We start from the raw sequence: 23,083 nt of genomic DNA, 5'->3' as shown, positions 1-23,083 counted from the left end.
CATCCATCTATCATCTATCTATCTATCTATCTATCCATCTTTTTCTACTGCTTGTCCCTTTTGATGGGGATCTATCTATCTATCTATCTATCTATCTATCTATCTATCTATCTATCTATCTATCTATCTATCTATCTATCTATCTATCTATCTATCTATCTATCTATCCATCTTTTTCTACCGCTTGTCCCTTTTGATGGGGGATCTAGCTATCTATCTATCCATCTATCTATCTATCTATCCATTTATCTATCTATCTATCTATCTATCTATCTATCTATCTATCTATCTATCTATCTATCTATCTATCTATCTATCTATCTATCCATCCATCCATCCATCCATTTCTACCGCTTGTCCCTTTTGATGGGGGATCTAGCTATCTATCTATCCATCTATCTATCTATCTATCTATCTATCCATCTTTTTCTACCGCTTGTCCCTTTTGATGGGGGATGCTGGAACTTACCTCAGCTGCATTCGGGCGGAAGTCGGGGTACACCCTGGAAAGGTCGCCACCACATAGATAGACAGACAACATTAACACTTACATTCACAAACTAGGGCCCATTTATTTTTGCCTATATATATATATATATATATATATATATATATATATATATATATATATATATATATATATATATATATATATATATATATATATATATATATATATATATACATATGTTTTTATGTATGTTATTTTGTTTATTATCATAATTTTTTTCAATTGCAAATACATGTTTTGTTCGGTAGCATAAAAATACGTAATTGTTTTAATTATTTCTTTTTAGTGTACTCTAAACAAAACTATTTGAAAATCTTGTTTTTGGGTTTCAAATCCATAAAATGTGTTTTGTTTATTGAATATATAAAGTTTTTCAAATCTTTTTGTTTTTGTTTACAAACATTTTTCTTGTTGGCAAATATTTTTTTTGTGCAAATCCATTAATTGTTTGGCATTCTCTCTCCCTAAAGGCCTACTGAAACCCACTACTACCGACCATGCAGTCTGATAGTTTATATATCAATGATGAAATATTAACATTGCAACACATGCCAATACGGCCGGTTTAGTTTACTAAATTGCAATTTTAAATTTCCCGCTGAGTTTCTTGTTGAAAATGTGCGAAATGAAGACGCGTATGATGTCTCGGGTTGTAGCGGACATATTAGCCCAGCAACACTTACGGCTAAAACTTGTCTCTTTTCATCACATAATTACACAGTATTTTGGACATCTGTGTTGCTGAATCTTTTGCAATGTGTTCAATTAATAATGGAGATATCAAAGAAGAATGCTGTTGGTGGAAAGAGGTGGATTGCAGCTGTCTTTAGCACCGAAACACAGGCGGTGTTTCTTTGTTGTGGAGCTTTAACACAAAGCGGTCAAGCGAATATGTTTCTCTACGTCAACCAGCATGGTGATATTAAGTCGACTCTTACCGGAGACTTCAGTGGATTATGGGACCTCCTCCTGCAGCAGCTGTCAAAAAAGGCAGCTGTGATCTTGGCTCCTAGGCTTCTCTGAGAGACACTGCCGTTCACCGCAGCCATCCGACTTTCAGGTATGACTTTACAATCTCACTAAAACGCTATTAAAACAATAAGCAGATAAGGGATCTTCCAGAATTATCCGAGGAAATGTGTCTAATTACATCTGAAACGCCGCCTGCCATCGCCTTTTCTTTTTTTTTCTTTTTTTTTCTAGTACTTCACTCTCACTTTCCTCATCCACGAATCTTTCATCCCCGCTCAAATTAATAGGGAAATTGTCGCTTTCTCGGTCCGAATAGCTCTAGCTACTGCCGGCTATGATTGTAAACAATGTTCAGATGTGAGGAGCTCCACAACCCGTGACGTCACATGCACATCGTCTGCTACTTCCGGTACCAGCAAGGCTTTTTTATTAGCGACCAAAAGTTGCGAACTTTATCGTCGATGTTCTCTACTAAATCCTTTCAGAAAAATATGGCAATATCGCGAAATGATCAAGTATGACACATAGAATGGACCTGCTATCCCCGTTTAAATAAGAAAATCTCATTTCAGTAGGGCTTAAGTCGACACCTCTTTTAAAAAACGCTCAGTGGTGCCCCCTAGAGTACTTTATTATTTTTTTTTTATCAAACTTTTTAGCATAAGTATCCTGGCTATTATTTCCATATTTTAAGAGTATTCCCCAAAACCTGCTCAGGTGAGTCATACTAGTTTCTAATTAATGTTATGATCGTTCTAAAACTGCCATTGGGGGGTGTGAACATACTCGAAAACTGATCAAACTTTACAAGCAAGTGGCGAATATTTCTGTATTTTCGGGGTACGGGTCAGAGCACCCCCAAAGTTTCTCAGTAGCGCCCCCAGCAGGTTGTGAAATATCAAGTCTGCATGGTGATTAATACAGTCGGCCATTTTGGCTCAAACATGCCATTTGCAGTTATCACTCTCACCATATTTATTTGCCACATTACAGTGAGTCAGGCTTTTAAAAAGCAGAACTTTTGCTAAATAATTCCTGAGAATACAAAATGCATGAGGCGGCGCAGGAAGGAAGACTCCTTCCTAAGTCTCCGTCGGCGTCTTGTCGCTCACGTCTGCGCCCTGTTTTGTTTCCACACACATGGAGCCACTTAGGAAGGTCTCGCCTCCTGGAGGGGGGGCCGACCTTTTTGAGAAGCGACCTTTGACCCCGCGGACACGCCCACTCACCCAAGCGGCGACCTCTGACCCGCAATTACCCGTACGGCGGTAATATGAGCGATAAGTCTCGAAAGGCAGTTCTTGATTGGATGCGGGGGGAATCATGAGATGGCACAATAGCCGCGGTTACCATGGAAACACAAAGATACACAACTACATTGAACATTATTGACAAACATATTTTAGCATGGAAGCTATTTGGTCGAAGGTGCTTTACATTATCATTTTTCTTATGTTATGGAGGGCATTTTTGTTGTTTTCATTCAACCTTTCTCTTTACTGGGATGTAACAAATATTTATGAGGGGCCGTTAGGGACATTATTCAGAATTACTTCTTACATACACTACTGAAATGCTCTCACATAAACAACTGAAATGTTTTTTCTCTCACACACACTACTGAAACACTCTTATGCACACTACTGAAACACTTCTATACACACTACTGAAACACTCTTATACACACTACTGAAACACTCTTATACACACTACTGAAACACTTCTATACACACTACTGAAACACTCTTATACACACTACTGAAACACACTTATACACACTACTGAAACACACTTATACACACTACTGAAACACTTCTATACACACTACATAAACACTCTTATACACACTACTGAAACACTCTTATACACACTACTGAACCACTTCTATACACACTACTGAAACACTCTTATACACACTACTGAAACACTCTTATACACACTACTGAAACACTTCTATACACACTACTGAAACACTCTTATACACACTACTGAAACACTTCTATACACACTACTGAAACACTCTTATACACACTACTGAAACAATATTATACACACTACTGAAACACTTCTATACACACTACTGACACACTCTTATACACACTACTGAAACACTCTTATACACACTACTGAAACACTTCTATACACACTACTGAAACACTCTTATACACACTACTGAAACACACTTATACACACTACTGAAACACTTCTATACACACTACTGAAACACTCTTATACACACTACTGAAACACACTTATACACACTACTGATACACTTCTATACACACTACTGAAACACTCTTATACACACTACTGAAACACTCTTATACACACTACTGAAACACTCTTATACACACTACTGAAACACTTCTATACACACTACTGAAACACTCTTATACACACTACTTAAACACTTCTATACACACTACTGAAACACTCTTATACACACTACTGAAACACTCTTATACACACTACTGAAACACTCTTATACACACTACTGACACACTCTTATACACACTACTGAAACACTCTTTTACACACTACTGAAACACTTCTATACACACTACTGAAACATTCTTATACACACTACTGAAACACTCTTATACACACTACTTAAACACTTCTATACACACTACTGAAACACTTCTATACACACTACTGAAACACTTCTATACACACTACTGAAACACTCTTAAACACACTACTGAAACACTTCTATACACACTACTGAAACACTCTTATACACACTACTGAAGCACTCTCATACACACTACTGAAACACTTCTATACACACTACTGAAACACTTCTATACACACTACTGAAACACTCTTATACAAACTACTGAAGCACTCTCATACACACTACTGAAACACTTCCATACACACTACTGAAACACTTCTATACACACTACTGAAACACTCTTAAACACACTACTGAAACACTTCTATACACACTACTGAAACACTCTTAAACACACTACTGAAACACTCTTATACACACTACTGAAACACTCTTATACACACTACTGAAACACTTCTATACACACTACTGAAACACTCTTATACACACTACTGAAACACTCTTATACACACTACTTAAACACTTCTATACACACTACTGAAACACTCTTATACACACTACTGAAACACTCTTATACACACTACTGAAACACTCTATACACACTACTGACACACTCTTATACACACTACTGAAACACTCTTTTACACACTACTGAAACACTTCTATACACACTACTGAAACATTCTTATACACACTACTGAAACACTCTTATACACACTACTTAAACACTACTTAAACACTTCTATACACACTACTGAAACACTCTTATACACACTACTTAAACACTTCTATACACACTACTGAAATGCTCTCACATAAACAACTGAAATGTTTTTCTTTCATACACACTACTGAAACACTTCTATAAACACTACTGAAACACTTCTATACACACTACTGAAACACTTCTATACACACTACTGAAACACTTCTATACACACTACTGAAACACTCTTAAACACACTACTGAAACACTTCTATACACACTACTGAAACACTCTTATACACACTACTGAAGCACTCTCATACACACTACTGAAACACTTCTATACACACTACTGAAACACTTCTATACACACTACTGAAACACTCTTATACACACTACTGAAGCACTCTCATACACACTACTGAAACACTTCCATACACACTACTGAAACACTTCTATACACACTACTGAAACACTCTTAAACACACTACTGAAACACTTCTATACACACTACTGAAACACTCTTAAACACACTACTGAAACACTCTTATACACACTACTGAAACACTCTTATACACACTACTGACACACTCTTATACACACTACTGAAACACTCTTATACACACTACTGAAACACTTCTATACACACTACTGAAACACTCTTATACACACTACTGAAACACACTTATACACACTACTGAAACACTTCTATACACACTACTGAAACACTTATACACACTACTGAAACACACTTATACACACTACTGATACACTTCTATACACACTACTGAAACACTCTTATACACACTACTGAAACACTCTTATACACACTACTGAAACACTCTTATACACACTACTGAAACACTTCTATACACACTACTGAAACACTCTTATACACACTACTTAAACACTTCTATACACACTACTGAAACACTCTTATACACACTACTGAAACACTCTTATACACACTACTGAAACACTCTTATACACACTACTGACACACTCTTATACACACTACTGAAACACTCTTTTACACACTACTGAAACACTTCTATACACACTACTGAAACATTCTTATACACACTACTGAAACACTCTTATACACACTACTTAAACACTTCTATACACACTACTGAAACACTTCTATACACACTACTGAAACACTTCTATACACACTACTGAAACACTCTTAAACACACTACTGAAACACTTCTATACACACTACTGAAACACTCTTATACACACTACTGAAGCACTCTCATACACACTACTGAAACACTTCTATACACACTACTGAAACACTTCTATACACACTACTGAAACACTCTTATACAAACTACTGAAGCACTCTCATACACACTACTGAAACACTTCCATACACACTACTGAAACACTTCTATACACACTACTGAAACACTCTTAAACACACTACTGAAACACTTCTATACACACTACTGAAACACTCTTAAACACACTACTGAAACACTCTTATACACACTACTGAAACACTCTTATACACACTACTGAAACACTTCTATACACACTACTGAAACACTCTTATACACACTACTGAAACACTCTTATACACACTACTTAAACACTTCTATACACACTACTGAAACACTCTTATACACACTACTGAAACACTCTTATACACACTACTGAAACACTCTATACACACTACTGACACACTCTTATACACACTACTGAAACACTCTTTTACACACTACTGAAACACTTCTATACACACTACTGAAACATTCTTATACACACTACTGAAACACTCTTATACACACTACTTAAACACTTCTATACACACTACTGAAACACTCTTATACACACTACTTAAACACTTCTATACACACTACTGAAATGCTCTCACATAAACAACTGAAATGTTTTTCTTTCATACACACTACTGAAACACTTCTATAAACACTACTGAAACACTTCTATACACACTACTGAAACACTTCTATACACACTACTGAAACACTTCTATACACACTACTGAAACACTCTTAAACACACTACTGAAACACTTCTATACACACTACTGAAACACTCTTATACACACTACTGAAGCACTCTCATACACACTACTGAAACACTTCTATACACACTACTGAAACACTTCTATACACACTACTGAAACACTCTTATACACACTACTGAAGCACTCTCATACACACTACTGAAACACTTCCATACACACTACTGAAACACTTCTATACACACTACTGAAACACTCTTAAACACACTACTGAAACACTTCTATACACACTACTGAAACACTCTTAAACACACTACTGAAACACTCTTATACACACTACTGAAACACTCTTATACACACTACTGAAACACTTCCATACACACTACTGAAACACTCTTATACACACTACTGAAACACTCTTATACACACTACTTAAACACTTCTATACACACAACTGAAACACTCTTATACACACTACTGAAACACTCTTATACACACTACTGAAACACTCTATACACACTACTGACACACTCTTATACACACTACTGAAACACTCTTTTACACACTACTGAAACACTTCTATACACACTACTGAAACATTCTTATACACACTACTGAAACACTCTTATACACATTACTTAAACACTTCTATACACACTACTGAAACACTTCTATACACACTACTGAAACACTTCTATACACACTACTGAAACACTCTTAAACACACTACTGAAACACTTCTATACACACTACTGAAACACTCTTATACACACTACTGAAGCACTCTCATACACACTACTGAAACACTTCTATACACACTACTGAAACACTTCTATACACACTACTGAAACACTCTTATACACACTACTGAAGCACTCTCATACACACTACTGAAACACTTCCATACACACTACTGAAATACTTCTATACACACTACTGAAACACTCTTAAACACACTACTGAAACACTTCTATACACACTACTGAAACACTCTTATACACACTACTGAAACACTCTTATACACACTACTGAAACACTTCTATACACACTACTGAAACACTCTTATACACACTACTGAAACACTCTTATACACACTACTTAAACACTTCTATACACACTACTGAAACACTCTTATACACACTACTGAAACACTCTTATACACACTACTGAAACACTCTATACACACTACTGACACACTCTTATACACACTACTGAAACACTCTTTTACACACTACTGAAACACTTCTATACACACTACTGAAACATTCTTATACACACTACTGAAACACTCTTATACACACTACTTAAACACTTCTATACACACTACTGAAACACTCTTATACACACTACTTAAACACTTCTATACACACTACTGAAACACTCTTATACACACTACTGAAACACTTCTATACACACTACTGAAACACTCTTATACACACTACTGAAACACACTTATACACACTACTGAAACACTCTTATACACACTACTGAAACACTCTTATACACACTACTGAAACACTTCTATACACACTACTGAAACACTCTTATACACACTACTGAAACACTTCTATACACACTACTGAAACACTCTTATACACACTACTGAAACACTCTTATACACACTACTGAAACACTCTTATACACACCACTGAAACACTCTTATACACACCACTGAAACACTCTTATACACACTACTGAAACACTCTTATACACACTACTGAAACACTTCTATACACACTACTGAAACACTCTTATACACACTACTGAAACACACTTATACACACTACTGAAACACTTCTATACACACTACTGAAACACTCTTATACACACTACTTAAACACTTCTATACACACTACTGAAACACTCTTATACACACTACTGAAACACTTCTATACACACTACTGAAACACTTCTATACACACTACTGAAACACTCTTATACACACCACTGAAACACTTCTATACACACTACTGAAACACTCTTATACACACTACTGAAACACTCTTATACACACTACTGAAACACTTCTATACACACTACTGAAACACTCTTATACACACTACTGAAACACTCTTAAATACACTACTGAAACACTTCTATACACACTACTGAAACACTCTTAAACACACTACTGAAACACTCTTATACACACTACTGAAACACTCTTATACACACTACTGAAACACTTCTATACACACTAGTGAAACACTCTTATACACACTACTTAAACACTCTTATACACACTACTTAAACACTTCTATACACACTACTGAAACACTCTTATGCACACTACTGAAACACTTCTATACACACTACTGAAACACTCTTATACACACTACTGAGACACTTCTATACACACTACTGAAACACTTCTATACACACTAGTGAAACACTCTTAAACACACTACTGAAACACTTCTATACACACTACTGAAACACTCTTAAACACACTGCTGAAACACTCTTATACACACTACTGAAACACTCTTATACACACTACTGAAACACTTCTATACACACTACTGAAACACTCTTATACACACTACTGAAACACTCTTATACACACTACTGCAGTGGTTCTCAAATGGGGGTACGCGTACCCCTGGGGGTACTTGAAGGTTTGCCAAGGGGTACGTGAGATTTTTCAAAAATATTCTAAAGTTAGTAACAATTCAAAATCCTTTATAAATATATTTATTGAATAATACTTCAACAAAATATGAATGTAAGTTCATAGACTGTGGAAAGAAATGCAACAATGCAATATTCAGTGTTGACAGCTAGATTTTTTTGTGGACATGTTCCATAAATATTGATGTTAAATATCTATTTTTCTTTTTTTGTGAAAAAATGTTTAGAATTAAGTTCATGAATCCAGATGGATCTCTATTACAATCCCCAAAGAGGGCACTTAAAGTTGATAATTACCTCTATGTGTAGAAATCTTTATTTATAATTGAATCACTTGTTTATTTTTCAACAAGTATTTAGTTATTTTTATATATTTTTTTCCAAATAGTTCAAGAAAGACCACTACAAATGAGCAATATTTTGCACTGTTATACAATTGAATAAATCAGACACTGATGACAGTCCTGTATTTTACTTCTTCATCTCTTTTTTCAACCAAAAATGCTTTGCTCTGATTAGGGGGTACTTGAATTAAAACATTTTTCACAGGGGATACATACCTGAAAAAAGGTTGAGAACGACTGCACTACTGAAATGCTCTCACATAAACAACTGAAATGTTTTTCTCTCAAACACACTACTGAAACACTCTTATATACACTACTGAAATGCTCTCACATATACTACTGAAATGCTTTTAAATACACTACTGAAATGTTTCAGTAGTGTGTATAAGAGTGTTTCTGTAGTGTGTGTGAGAGAAATTTTTTTCAGTTGTTTATGTGAGAGCATTTTAGTAGTGTATGTAAGACGTAATTCTGGCTAATGTCCCTAACGGCCCCTCATAAATATTTCCCAGTCGCCACGAATGCAACATTCGGACAAAGTTTTGGAGCTTTGTAGTTCCTCCTTCTGCACCAAACTCATCCAAGCGTGTTTATGGAAATGCTTTGCACACAAAGGGTGAACATTTGTCAACGCTTTCATTTTTACGACAAATACAGCGCATAGAGACACTGTTTTTAAACCTAGTAGGTCGATAGGATTTTACATTTCTCAAGGAGCCCTACATAAAAAAACCCAACTCAGATTATTTGGTCGGATCATTGCCAAATTTGGTTTATGAAACCCTGAAAATATATAATCAGAAATGTTAATATATATATATATATATATATATGTATATATGTATATGTATATATATATGTATATATATATATATATATATATATATATAAGTATATATATATTTATATATATAAGGCAATAAGGTACACAAAAATAAAAAGGTACTATTAGTTCTCATTCAAATGTTTTTGTTTGTGAACCCCAATTACATGAAGAGAACTAAAACACGTGAAATATCGATACTATTGACATTGGGATCGACTTTAAAGGTCTACTGAAATGAGATTTTCTTATTTAAACGGGGATAGCAGGTCCATTCTATGTGTCATACTTGATATTTTTGCTGAGAGGATTTAGTAGAGAACATCGATGATAAAGATTGCAACTTTCGGTGCTAACAGAAAAGCCCTGCCTCTACCTGAAGTCGCAGACGATGACGTCACATGTTTGATGGCTCCTCACATATTCACATTGTTTTTAATGGGAGCCTCCAACAAAAAGTGCTATTCGGACCAAGAAAACGACAATTTCCCCATTAATTTGAGCGAGGATGAAAGATTCGTGTTTGAGGATATTGATAGCGACGGACTAGGAAAAAAAAAAATAAGTAAAAAAAAACTAAATGCGATTGCATTTGGACGGATTCCGATGTTTTTAGACACATTTACTAGGATAATTCTGGGAAATCCCTTATCTTTCTATTGTGTTGCTAGTGTTTTAGTGAGTTTAACAGTACCTGATAGTCGACTGTGTTGCTAGTGTTTTAGTGAGTTTAACAGTACCTGATAGTTGACTGTGTTGCTAGTGTTTTAGTGAGTTTAACAGTACCTGATAGTCGGAAGCGTCGACGGCAGCTATGGACGGCACAAGCTCAGCTTTTCTCCGGTAAGAACTGACTTTTTCACCACAATTTTCTCACCGAAACCTGCTAGTTGACTTTCCGTCGTGATTCATGTTGGCTTGACCGCGCTCTGATCCATAGGAAAGTTTCACCTCCAGGAATTTTAAACAAGGAATCACTGTGTGTTTGTGTGGCCAAAGGCTAAAGCTTCCCAACTCCATCTTTCTACAGTGGGGCGGTATAGCTCGGTTGGTAGAGTGGCCGTGCCAGCAACTTGAGGGTTGCAGGTTCGATTCCCGCTTCTGCCGTTGTGTCCTTGGGCAAGACACTTTACCCATGTGCTCCCAGTGCCACCCACACTGGTTTAAATGTAATTTAGATATTGGGTTTCACTATGTAAAGCGCTTTGAGTCACTAGAGAAAAGCGCTATATAAATACAATTCACTTCACTTCACTACTGTGACTTCTTCAATATTAATCGGAACAAATTGCAAAAGATTCAGCAACACATATCTCCAAAATACTGTGTAATTATGCTGTTAAAGCAGACGACTTTTAGCTGTGTGTGTGCGCAGCGCTCATATTTCCTTAAAACCCGTGACACGTACACGTCATTATTAGACGTTTTCAAGACGAAACTCCCGGGAAATTTTAAATTGTAATTTAGTAAACTAAAAAGGCCGTATTGGCATGTGTTGCGATGTTAATATTTCATCATTAATACTGTATATAAACTATCAGACTGCGTGGTGGGTAGTAGTTTGTTTCAGTAAGCCTTTAAATAAAGTTAATACAAGTTTGCTCGTTCATTCACTAAAGCGTGTGAGGAGGCAGGGTGCGCGCGCACCGGCGTGACCGTGCACGCTCCCACCTCGTCCTCGTCGGCGCGCTCGTGCTCGCGCAGTCTTGAATTTTGTCCCGCGGATGCGCGCCAAAGACGAGAAGGCAGCCCGGCACGAGGAAGTGGACTCGTCGTCTCGTCCTGCTCTTCGGAAACTCACGAGCGAGGACAGGACGGTTCGGGAACCTCCGGACCGCTTCCGAGTAGAGGCGGGAAGGAGGTCGGGTGAGGGACACACACCGGGGGCACCAACAAGTCCGAACCGCCTTTTTTTGTGGATGAACAATGCTGTGACACCGCGGAGCTGCGAACCATGGCGGGGCTCCACGCTTCTTCGGATCCGTCGGGACATTTTCTGGACTTGAGCCGGCCGAGCGCCGCAGCCGCCATGGCCGCGGGGTTCGGCGGGGACACGGCGGCGCTGCCTCCGGCCGGCACCCGTCCTTACTTGGAGGTGTCCGCCGGCGCTGCCCGGGGCTACGAGGGAGTTTACAGCAACGGCCGCTACCGGGAGCGCAGCAGCCCGACGGCGGGCGCCGGCAGCCGGGAACCGTCCGCGGACAGGAGCCAGGGAGGAGCGAACACACCTTGCGGCATCATGAAGGTTGGTGGGCTCAAGGTGACAGCTAGCAAGGAGCTTTTTAAAATGTGTTGTTGTTGTTGTGTTTCTACTCTATAAGGACCGGTGAACAAGTTAGGACCGAAAAATCATGGTCCCAATACTGGAAAACCATTGCGTCTAATAGAGTCAAATACTAGAGTCCGTGAACATTGCTCCAAAGTCAGGATTTTTTGTTGATTTAAGGGCCTACTGAAATGAGATTTTCTCATTTGGCATGGCGTAGTGCAGTGGTTCTCAACCTTTTTTCTGTGATGTACACCCTGTGAATATTTTTGTTTAATTCAAGTACCCCTTAAACAGAGCAAAGCATTTTTGGTTGAAAAAAAGAGATAAAGAAGTAAAATACAGCACTATGTCATCAATCAATCAATCAATCAATGTTTACTTATATAGCCCTAAATCACTAGTGTCTCAAAGGGCTGCACAAACCACTACGACATCCTCGGTAGGCCCACATAAGGGCAAGGACAACTCACACCCAGTGGGACATCTGTGACAATAATGACCCAGTGGGACGTCGGTGACAATGATGACTATGAGAACCTTGGAGAGGAGGAAAGCAATGGATTTTGTGCGGGTCTAACATAATACTGTGAACGTTCAATCCATAATGGATAGTCCAGTCCAAAGCGGATCCAACACAGCAGCGAGAGTCCCGTTCACAGCGCAGCCAGCAGGAAACCATCCCAAGCGGAGGCGGATCAGCAGCGCAGAGATGTCCCCAGCCGATACACAGGCGAGCAGTACATGGCCACCGGATCGGACCGGACCCCCTCCACAAGGGAGAGTGGGACATAGTTTCTGATTTATTAAATTGTATAACAGTGCAAAAATATTGCTAATTTGTAGTGGTCTTTCTTGAACTATTGGGAAAAAAATATACAAAAATAACGAAAAACTTGTTGAAAAATAAACAAGTGATTCAATTATAAATAAAGATTTTCACACATAAAAGTAATCATGAACTTAAAGTGCCCTCTTTGGGGATTGTAATAGAGATCCATCTGGATTCATGAACTTAATTGTAAACATTTCTTCACTAAAAAAGAAATATTTAACATCAATATTTATGGAACATGTCCAGAAAATGGCTTCACGGGGTTAGTGTGTCTGCCTCACAATACGAAGGTCCTGCAGTCCTGGGTTCAAATCCAGACTCGGGATCTTTCTGTGTGTAGTTTGCATGTTCTCCCCGTGAATGCGTGGGTTTCTTCCGGGTACTCCGGCTTCCTCCCACTTCCAAAGACATGCATACGGTATAGCTCGGTTGGTAGAGCGGCCGTGCCAGCAACTTGAGGGTTCCAGGTTCGATCCCCGCTTCCGCCATCCTAGTCACTGCCGCTGTGTCCTTGGGCAAGACACTTTACCCACCTGCTCTCAGTGCCACCCACACTGGTTTAAATGTAAAAATTAGATATTGGGTTTCACTGTGTAAAGCGCTTTGAGTCATTAGAGAAAAAGCGCTATATAAATATAATTCACTTCACTTCACCTGGGGATAGGTTGATTGGCAACACTAAATTGGCCCTAGTGTGTGAATGTGAGCGTGAATGTTGTCTGTCTATCTGTGTTGGCCCTGCGATGAGGTGGCGACTTGTCCAGGGTGTACCCTGCCTTCCGCCCAATTGTAGCTGAGATAGGCGCCACCGCCCCCCGCGACCGCAAAAGGGAATAAGCGGTAGGAAATGGATGGATGGATGTCCAGAAAAAAACGAGCTGTCAACACTGAATACTGCATTGTTGCATTTCTTTTCACAGTTTATGAACTTACATTCATATTTTGTTATAGTATTATTGAATAAATATATTTATAAAGGATTTTTGAATTGTTGCTATTTAAAGAATATTTTAAAAAAAATGTCACGTACCCCTTGGCATACCTTCAAGTACCCCCAGGGGTACGCGTAACCCCATTTGAGAACCACTGGTGTAGTGGGTATAGCGGCCGGCCAGAAACCTGAGGGTTGCAGGTTCGCTTCCCACCTATTGACATCCACAAAATTGCTGCCGTTGTGTCCTTGGGCAGGACACTTCACCCTTTGCCCCCGGTGCTGCTCACACTGGTGAATGAATGATGAATGAATGGTAGGTGGTGGTCGGAGGGGCCGTAGGCGCAAACTGGCAGCCACGATTCCGTCAGTCTACCCCAGGGCAGCTGTGGCTACAGATGTAGCTTACCACCACTAGGTGTGAATGAATGTTGAGTCCACACTTCTCTGTGAGCGCTTTGAGTGTCTAGAAAAGCGCGATATAAATCTAAGTTATTTAAAAAAAATTTTTTTTTTAAACCGGGGATAGCAGGTCTATACTATGTGTCATACTTGATCAATTTGCGATATTGCCATATTTTTGCTGTAAGGATTCAGTAGAGAACATCGACGATAAAGTTTGCAACTTTTGGTCGCTTATAAAAAAGCCTGGCCTGTACCGGAAGTAGCAGACGATGTGCGCGTGACGTCACAGGTTGTAGGGCTCCTCACATCCTCACATTGTTTACAATCATAGCCACCAGCAGCTAGAGTGATCCGGACCGAAAAAGCGCCATTTTCCTATTAATTTGAGCGAGGATGAAAGATTCGTGGATGAGGCAAGGCTTTCTTATTAGCGACCAAAAGTTGCGAACTTTATCGTCGATGTTCTCTACTAAGTCCTTTCAGCAAAAATATGGCAATATTGCGAAATGATCAAGTATGACACATAGACTGGACCTGCTATTCCCGTTTGAATAAGAAAATCTCATTTCAGTAGGCCTTTATTGTGCATACCAAAGTAAACATTAACAGGTGCGAAGGCAGCAATATATGATAAAACAAGAAGGCAGCGGAAGAAGGACTTCCCTTTTCATCCCCAAAAAACCCCGCTAGGTGAGCAGCTGATTTTACGACTGACGTAAAACAACTTGCGTGCTATATGTGACTGTAGGTTGAACAACTACAATATGGTACTAAGACTATGGTGGCCATTAACAGTTAACTTCTACAGCTGGGTTGCCCGAAGTGCGGCACAGGTGCCATCTGTGGTCCTTGACTCGATTGTCACCGGCCTTAAGCACATTACAAAAAACAAAACAAAAATTGAGATCTCATTAGCCCCCCCTGGTGGTGAAATCTATCAAAATGAGGGTGGTCCCAAAAAAAGGGGATTATTCAAATTGACTTCGTGTTCGGTTTTGAAAATGCTAGTGTGTGTAAGAAATTGAAATGCGCCCCTTTGGCCAAAATAAATAAAAAAAAATAAATAAATATATATGTAGAGACATACTGTAATAAAGTAAATAATGAAGATTAAAAACCAATTACAAACAAAATTAAAAAACTTGACTCGAAGCAGTCTTTTTCTCATGATGTGTCGAATTTTTTCTTATAAAATTGGGAACAATTTCTCATATTCTTATATAATTTTTTTGTAACATTATAACTTTTTCATGTAAAATGAATACGTTTTAATGCAAAATTATGATATTTGTCATATAAAATGCTAACTTTTAACCCATCCATCCATTTCCTACCGCTTGGTCGCGGGGTGTGCTGGAGCCTTTCTCAGCTGCATACGGGCGGAAGATGTCTCACACCTTGGACAAGTCGCCATCCCAATATTGCCATTTGTTTCTTTTATTTTTGTAAAATTGTGAATTTAAAAAAAAATAAAATAATGACTTTTGTCATAATTTTGCCAAGTAGAATTCTGATTATTATTGTAATATTGCCGACATTTTAAAGTGTTGTTATAAAATTGCAACTTTTGTCCAGTTAAATTACGAATAAATTTTCCTCCATGCGGCCCCTGAGTTAAAATGAGTTTGACACCCCTGTTTAAGCAAAAGTGGCGTGTTTTGCTTTACAGAATGCAGACTTTCTTACCTCTGCCAAAGCGGTTATGTTCGGGCCTGGTCTTGTTTGGCTGTTTGTTAGCAACACAACTCAACCATCCATCGATCCATTTTCTACCGCTTATTCCCTTTTGGGGTCACGGGGGGTGCTGGTGCCTAACTCGGATACAATCAGGAGGAAGGCGGGGTACACCCTGGACAAGTCGCCACCTCATCGCAGACAACTCAACCAGTCATGGACAAATTTAATGTCCAACATGTTTTACATTTGATCTACGATTAGTACGAACACACTTTACATCCTGCTTACGGCGTTTTACGCCCCCATTTTACCGTTCCAGAGAATTCTGGGGGATGTGGTTTATTTACTAAAACGCGAGAAAAAAACTACACGCACCAAGTTTTCGTTTAAAACCGACACACGTCACAGTATTTATAAAACCGTTACATCCCTAATAATACCAGGAGCTTCAAAAATATAAATGACTGTTTTTATGCCTTCATCAAACATTATTGTGGCTTATTTGCATTATGATGGATGAACTTTAGTTTCATGGGCAGCACGGTGGAAACAGGGGTTAGTGCATGTGCCTCACAATACGAAGGTCCTGAGTAGTACTGAGTTCAATCCGGGGCTCGGGATCTTTCTGTGTGGAGTTTGCATGTTCTCCCCGTGATGCGTGGGTTCTCTCTGGGTTCTCCGGCTTCCTCCCACCTCCAAAGACATGCACCTGGGGATAGGTTGATTGGCAACACTAAATAGGCCCTTGTTGTCTGTCTATCTGTGTTGGCCCTGCGATGAGGTGGCGATTTGTCCAGGGTGTACCCCTCCTTCCGCCCGAATGCAACTGAGATAGGCACCAGCACCACCCGCAATCCCAAAAGGAACAAGCGGTAGAAAATGGATGGATGGACTTTAGTATCATTTGAAAGTTGAGCACAAATGTGCTAGTAAATGCTACTAGTACGCAGTACTGTGCCAAAGTAATGATTTTGGCAGCACTTATTAGAAGTCACAGATGTGTACTGCTGACGCCACTCTCGTCCCACGTAGTGTTTTTGTTATTGCTCGTTTTCAGAGGGGACTGTATGGTGTAGAGAGAAGTCCGTTTGTGACCCTTTTGAAACTGTCGGTTCCTACAACCTTCGAAGTACACAATCATTTTCATTGACCGCTAAAAAAAAGTTCAAAGTTAAATTGCTACTGTGAGTCACACACACACATTAGGTGTGTTGAAATAACCCTCTGTATTTGACCCATCCCCTTGTTCCTCCCCCTGGGAGGTGAGGGGAGCAGTGAGCAGCAGCGGTGGCCGCGCTCGGGAATCATTTTGGTGATTTAACCCCCAATTCCAACCTTTGATGCTGAGTGCCAAGCAGGGAGGTAATGGGTCCCATTTTTATAGTCTTTAAGGTTTGAACTCACGACCTACCAACCACAAGTGCAATAATGTACTTTTTTTATTATTATGGCTCATGATGGAAGCCTGCTTTAAGGGTGCCTTTACACTAGTCATTTTTGCTTTATTTGTTGGCAAACCCCCTTAATTGAAATACAATTTAGAACTTGATAATATTTATTCATCTGTATGTTTCAAATTAGGGCTTTGTCTCTGTGCGATATAGAAAATCACTACATCGGGATATTCGAGTATACGTTCTCACGCAGTTGCTTTTAGCTGCTGGCATTACACCACAGGCTCTCCTCGGTCTTTCTTGTCTCTTTTTCTCCTACTGTCACGTCATACGTCACATACGTATACGCCCCCGCGGAGCAGAGAGGTAGCGGCATGGGTTACGTTAGCTGTGATGCTAGCGGTAATACGAGAGATAGAAGGTGCTAATCTGTTAAAGGGGAACATTATCACAATTTCAAAAGGGTTAAAAACAATAAAAATCAGTTCCCAGTGGCTTGTTGTATTTTTTGAAGTTTTTTTCAAAATTTTACCCGGTCCCGGAATATCCCTAAATAAAGCTTTAAAGTGCCTTATCTTCGCTATCTTCGAAACCACTATCCATTTCCCTGTGACGTCATACAGGGCTGCCAATACAAACAACATGGCGGTTACCACAGCAAGATATAGCGACATTAGCTCGGATTCAGACTCAGATTTCAGCGGTTTAAGCGATTCAACAGATTACGCATGTATTGAAACAGATGGTCGGAGTATGGAGGCAGATAGCAAAAACGAAATTGAAGAAGAAATTGAAGCTATTGAGCGAATAGCTATTGACGCTATTTGGCCATAGCGTGGGTGTACCTAATGAAGTGGCCCATAGTATGGCTGCCTTATTAGCATCGCCGGTAAAATGTGCGGACCAAACGATCAGGACTTTCGCATCTTGTGACACTGGAGCAACTTAAATCCGTCGATTGGTAAGTGTTTGTTTCGCATTAAATGTGGGTATCTAGTTTCAAATGTACATACAGCTAGTTTAAATGGCATGTTAGCATCGATTAGCGTAGCATGTTAGCATCGATTAGCTGGCAGTCATGCCGTGACCAAATATGTCTGATTAGCACATAAGTCAACAACATCAACAAAACTCACCTTTGTGATTTCGTTGACTTAATTGTTGCAAATGCATCTGCAAGTTATCCATACATCTCTGTGCCATGTCTGTCTTAGCATCGCCGGTCAAATGTGAAGACACTTTAATACATTCAATGGGGGTCTGGCGGAAGATTTCTTGCCAGTGGTGCAACTTGAATCCCTCCCTGTTAGTGTTGTTACACCCTCCGACAACAGACCGACGAGGCATGATGTCTCCAAGGTTCCAAAAAATAGTCGAAAAAACGGAAAATAACAGAGCTGAGACCCGGTGTTTGTAATGTGAAAATGAATATGGGGGGTGTGTTACCTCGGTGACGTCACGTTCTGACGTCATCGCTAAAAGACCGATAAACAGAAAGGCGTTTAATTTGCAAAAATTCACCCGTTTAGAGTTCGGAAATCGCTTAAAAAAATACATGGTCTTTTTTCTGCAACATCAAGGTATATATTGACGCTTACATAGGTTTGGTGATAATGTTCCCCTTTAACAAATGAAGGAAGAATTCATTCCCAACAGCAGGGGGTCCATCGTCTGGCGGTGGTTTGGCTTCAAGTGGGAATATGTGGAACAAACAACCGTAATTTGTCAAGTGTGGTGCTAAAGCGTTGCTACCAAAAGTAGCATTACTGCTAATATGTAGCATCATTTGAATGGTCACCTGCTAGAGAAAGAAGAGTTTTTACCCTGCATGTCAACATCTCCAATCGGTGCCATACGCCCACAAAATGTGGCATAGCTCGGTTGGTAGAGTGGCCGTGCCAGCAACTTGAGGGTTGCAGGTTCGATTCCCGCTTGTGCCATCCTAGTTACTGTCGTTGTGTCCTTGGGCAAGACACTTTACCCACCTGCTCCCAGTGCCACCCACACTGGTTTAAATGTAACTTAGATATTGGGTGTCATTATGTAAAGCGCTTTGAGTCACTTGAGAAAAGCGCTATATAAATATATAATTCACTTCACAAAATCATGCACAAAATGCACTTTATCTGTTTTAAACTATTGTTGTGGCGTTCTGTACAAAAAGTGCACTTTAATTTAGTGTTGTTTTGATATGTCATCTTAGTGACATCATTCACAAAAGTGCACTAATAGCTTGTTTTAAAATGTCTCTGACAATCTTGCACTTTCTGTTTGTGCCACTGCTTAATAACTGTTTAATAAATACACTTTTGGTCAATTGACTTAGTTGTGATTTCCCTCTCTGCATCAAAGCTTAAAATGAGCATATATTAAAGCAGTATGAACAAGAATGTTTTAATATAGACACATAGAATCATCATACTGCTGTGATTATATGTATCAAGTGTTCATTCAAGGCAAAATATGGAGATATATATCGTGTATCGCGATATGGCCTAAAAATATTGAGATATTAAAAAAAGGCCATATCGCCCAGCCCTATTTCAAATACAGATGTTGGACAATTTTGTCGAAAAAGTATGTGAGCGCCATTGCCAATTAGACTTAGACTTAGACCAACTTTATTGATATACAAGGGAAATTGTTCCACCCAGTAGGTCAGTTACAAAGGATGGAAATGATAATGCACACAAAGGCACAAAAAGAGTATGAAAACAAAAGGTACAAAGTAGACTAAAAATTTACTATAATAGATTAAAGGCCTACTGAAATGAGATTTTCTTATTCAAACGGGGATAGCAGGTCCATTCTATGTGTCATACTAGATCATTTTGCGATATTGCCATGTTTTTGCTGAAAGGATTTAGTAGAGAACATTGACGATAAAGTTCGCAACTATTGGTCGCTAATAAAAAAGCCTTGCCTTTACCGGAAGTAGCAGACGATGTGCACGTGACGTTACCGGTCTGAGGGCTCCTCACATTGTTTATAATCATAGCCTCAACCAGCAAGGGCTATTCGGACCGAGAAAGTGACGATTTCCCCATTAATTTGAGCGAGGATGAAAGATTTGTGGATGAGGAAAGTTAGACTGAAGCACAAATTAAAAAAAAAAAAGCGACGGCTCCGGGCAGCGGCAGTGTGAGCATTTCAGATGTAATTAGACACATTTACTAGGATAATTCTGGAAGATCCCTCATCTGCTTAATGTTTTAATAGTGTTTTGGTGAGATTGTAAAGTCATACCTCAAAGTCGGATGGCTGCGGTGAACGCCAGTGTCTCTCATAGAAGACGAAGTGCCAAGCTCACAGCTGCCTTTTTTGACAGTTAATGCAGGAGGAGGTATAATCCACTGATGTCTCCGGTAAGAGTTGACTTAATATCACAATTTTCCCATCCAAAAACTTGCTGGTTGACGTAGACAAACCTGTTCGCTTGACCGTTCTGTGTTAAAGCTTCACAACAAACAAAGAAACAGAGGCTGTGTCTCAGTTGCTAAAGGCAGCTGCAATCCACCGCTTTCCACCAACATCATTCTAATTTGACATCTCCATTATTAATTGAACAAATCGCAAAAGATTCAGCAACACAGATGTCCAAATTACCGTGTAATTATGCCATGAAAAGAGACGACTTTTAGCCGCAAGTGGTGCTGCGCTAATATGTCCCCCTCCAACCGATAACGTCACAAACACACGTCATCATACGCGTCATTATTCCGCGACGTTTTCAACAAGAAACTCAGTGTGAAATTAAAAATTGTAATTTAGTAAACTAAAAAGGCCGTATTGGCATGTGTTGCAATGTTAAGATTTAGAGATGCGCGGATAGGCAATTATATCATCCGCAACCGCATCACTATAGTCGTCATCCACCCGCCACACAACCGAACCAACATTTCATCAAACCCACACCCGCCCGCCACCCGCCCGTTGTTATATATCAAATATAGATGATGCAAGGCATTAGTGTGGTTAGAAAGTGTAACTCCCTCCAAATAGCACAGACACAATGGCTTTCTTGAACTGATTTATTTGAAGGTTTCCTTTCCCTTCAAATTTACCGTGCAAACTGTAATAAATAAAGCACTTTACAAACGTAAAAATAATAACATGCACAGCATGTGGATCAAACATTTTACCAAGTAAAATACCAACAAATGACAAACAAAAACCTCGTTGGACTGCATGTCAGTAGGTTAAATTAACCTCTTCAACATAACATTTAACTATGTATAATGTAGCGGCTGGCTACGGGGTGTTAGCCAATGACTTCGGCTGGGGGGGGCGGGACTTCCTGGAGCGATAGGGACGTGACGTTTGTCGACAGGAAGTGAGAGCTCGAGTTGTCCCGGGAAAAGCGTTAGAGACATGAGAGCTGTTGTGTGGTTGTATTACATCTTGTGCAATAAAGAAAAGACAAACGAAGAAGTTGTATGAGCCTACATTCCTGGGATTATTACAATATATATTTCCGAATCGGTTCAACCGCCACCCACCCGGATCTATTTTTTCGTCATGTCGCCCGCCTGACCCGCGGTTTATCCGCGGACTCCGCGGTTGTGACCGCAAACCGCGCATCTCTATTAATATTTCATCATTGATATATAAACTATCAGACTGCGTGGTCGGTAGTAGTGGGTTTCAGTAGGCCTTTAAGGCCTTTTAATGATGATCCCATCCGATCCGGTCCCCTCTGGCTGATACATTATTTACTTTTACTAGCAGCTAATTGTGTGTCTCCAGACACAGTATGGACCGTGAAGAAACATCCTCAGTTAATGATAACCTCCATTATGGCAAATAAACTGCATATTTTAATATTTTAAGTAGCATGAACAAGTATTAGGATGAGGCTTCGTCAAGCTAGTGGTTGACGAGCACTTGTTTCTAATAACTACTTAAGTGTATTCATGGTAAAGATTAGGGCTATCTATATACGAGCACTGCTGCCACCTAGCTGAAGATGTGTGTATCGTTCAAGCATGAATAAAGCCTTGAATACTGGATGTCC

At 39.4% G+C, this 23,083-nt stretch overlaps 1 protein-coding gene across 1 annotated transcript in view; it reads left to right on the top strand.

Annotated features, from left to right (window-relative positions):
• LOC133555925 (inactive phospholipase C-like protein 2) overlaps positions 1-23,083 on the top strand; it is a 415,124-nt gene that overhangs the window by 120,806 nt on the left and 271,235 nt on the right. The window contains exons 20-21 of the mRNA XM_061905396.1: positions 12,196-12,378; positions 12,433-12,821. Coding sequence (XP_061761380.1) covers positions 12,196-12,378; positions 12,433-12,821 — 572 coding nt within the window. The remainder of the gene's footprint in view (positions 1-12,195; positions 12,379-12,432; positions 12,822-23,083) is intronic.

The sequence above is a fragment of the Nerophis ophidion genome, linkage group LG07 (genome assembly GCF_033978795.1).
Source record: "Nerophis ophidion isolate RoL-2023_Sa linkage group LG07, RoL_Noph_v1.0, whole genome shotgun sequence".
Taxonomy (NCBI): domain Eukaryota; kingdom Metazoa; phylum Chordata; class Actinopteri; order Syngnathiformes; family Syngnathidae; genus Nerophis; species Nerophis ophidion.
This window is presented reverse-complemented; position numbering and strand designations above follow the sequence as displayed.